This window comes from Mangifera indica, unplaced genomic scaffold (assembly GCF_011075055.1).
Source record: "Mangifera indica cultivar Alphonso unplaced genomic scaffold, CATAS_Mindica_2.1 Un_0179, whole genome shotgun sequence".
NCBI classification, from domain to species: Eukaryota; Viridiplantae; Streptophyta; class Magnoliopsida; order Sapindales; family Anacardiaceae; genus Mangifera; species Mangifera indica.
The window spans coordinates 17771-19363 of record NW_025401271.1 but is presented as its reverse complement, the minus strand read 5'-3'; the positions used below and the strand labels follow the sequence as shown (position 1 = coordinate 19363).

Genomic DNA, 1593 nt, shown 5'->3' with positions numbered 1-1593 from the left:
CAAAGAACAGACTTATCACCAACTACCTTAGCAAAATATAAGTTGAAATATTCAGAAACAAGAAATTCCCTGTAAACAGGTGGATTTTCATCTGATGTTAACTCTTTAATTGGTCCATAGAGCTTTGGGGTTCCAGTAGCATGTCCAGTAAAAAAGCATGCTACAGAAATCCTTGGAACAAATCCACTGGCGAGGACTCTGTGGTCAACACTTTTAAACTTGTTGTTCGATATAACCTGGAGAAAGTCCCCTATATTTACCACCAAGCTTCCAGCAATGGGTTCAACATTAACCCACTGATTTTCATGGAAGACTTGAAGACCACCGATTTGGTCTTGCAAAACTATAGTAAAGAATGAAGGATCAGTGTGTTTGGTAGCTCCCAAGGTGAGATCTGGCTGGGGGCACGATGGATAGTAGAGGCAAGATATATTAAATCCTTCAGTGCATCCCATCTCTTTTAAATGTTCAGGTTTCAGCGCTAAAGCCATCGATAACAGTTCAAATAGAGTGTTCCCCAGCTTTGAAATAGTTCTTATATACGCCATTAAACTGTCTCTGCAAAACAGTTTCATACATGAAAAAAACCATACTTGCTCAATTAAAAAAAAAAATAACATTTTTCATTTTACTTCTATTATTTCTACTCGCTAAAAGCAGAACAATTAATAAATTAACTTTAATAAACATCTTCTAACTTGGTGGGTTGACACATATAGTTTAGGAAACTGGCTAGGTGTCATAAATGATTAAAATAGAAATTATAATAATATGCATCAGTTATATGGCTGTTGAAATAGAGTTTTTCTAAGATGTGATGCCAAAAAATACTCACTTAAAAAAAAAATTAAATAAATAAATAAAACCCTTATATCCTCTGAATTTTTCTGTCTTCTTTCCTTACCGGATTATAGTGCAGTCAACAATTTGTCGTATTAAAATTCGTTTGGAAATAGATGCTATACCTGCAGACTTCTGGTATCTTACTTGGATCAAATTGCTTCGAAGCTAAAGTAGAAATAACCAAAGTATCCCTCCAATTAGCAGTTGGAGATCGATACAGATCTGGATTGCTGAAGAATACGACGCCTCTCTTTGGATCACGAGAATATAACTCTTTCTTCAACTCAAGGTCTTGTTCATGGAATTTTCGTGCCCCATGAAGCACTTCTTCTAACACAGTTAAGGGGATCCCATGATTCACAACTTGAAAGAATCCCCATGTCTCGGATGCAACCCGGACCTCATCAACAATCTCCTTGAGCCTGTCGTCTTTGATGCCATCAAGATCTACGACCGGTACTTGAAAGTTGTGTTGATGACTGGTCAACTTCTCCTGGGCTAGTTCATCCGCTGGTCGAATGAATATCCTGGGAATTTTCACAATCCCAGAGTCTACTAATCCTTTAACTCCAGCTTTTGTGGCATCAAAGCTCTTAAGCTCTTCGGCTCTGTCATAATCTGATGCTTCAACGGCATTTGAAATGTCCATATTCTGGTTCACTGAGACAAGAAAAATGATGAGAATGAAGATAATGATGGTGAAGTTTATGGACAATCGTTGAGATTTATACCGACATTGTTTGTTACTTC

At 37.2% G+C, this 1593-nt stretch overlaps 1 protein-coding gene across 1 annotated transcript; it reads right to left on the bottom strand.

Moving 5' to 3' along the window:
* Positions 1–1593, bottom strand: LOC123208253 (1-aminocyclopropane-1-carboxylate oxidase homolog 1-like; the record flags this gene model as incomplete). Its single annotated transcript, XM_044625627.1, is given in 2 exon segments — positions 1–558; positions 966–1593. Coding segments are annotated over 2 exon segments (1085 nt in total), but the record flags the coding sequence as incomplete, so codon positions are not given.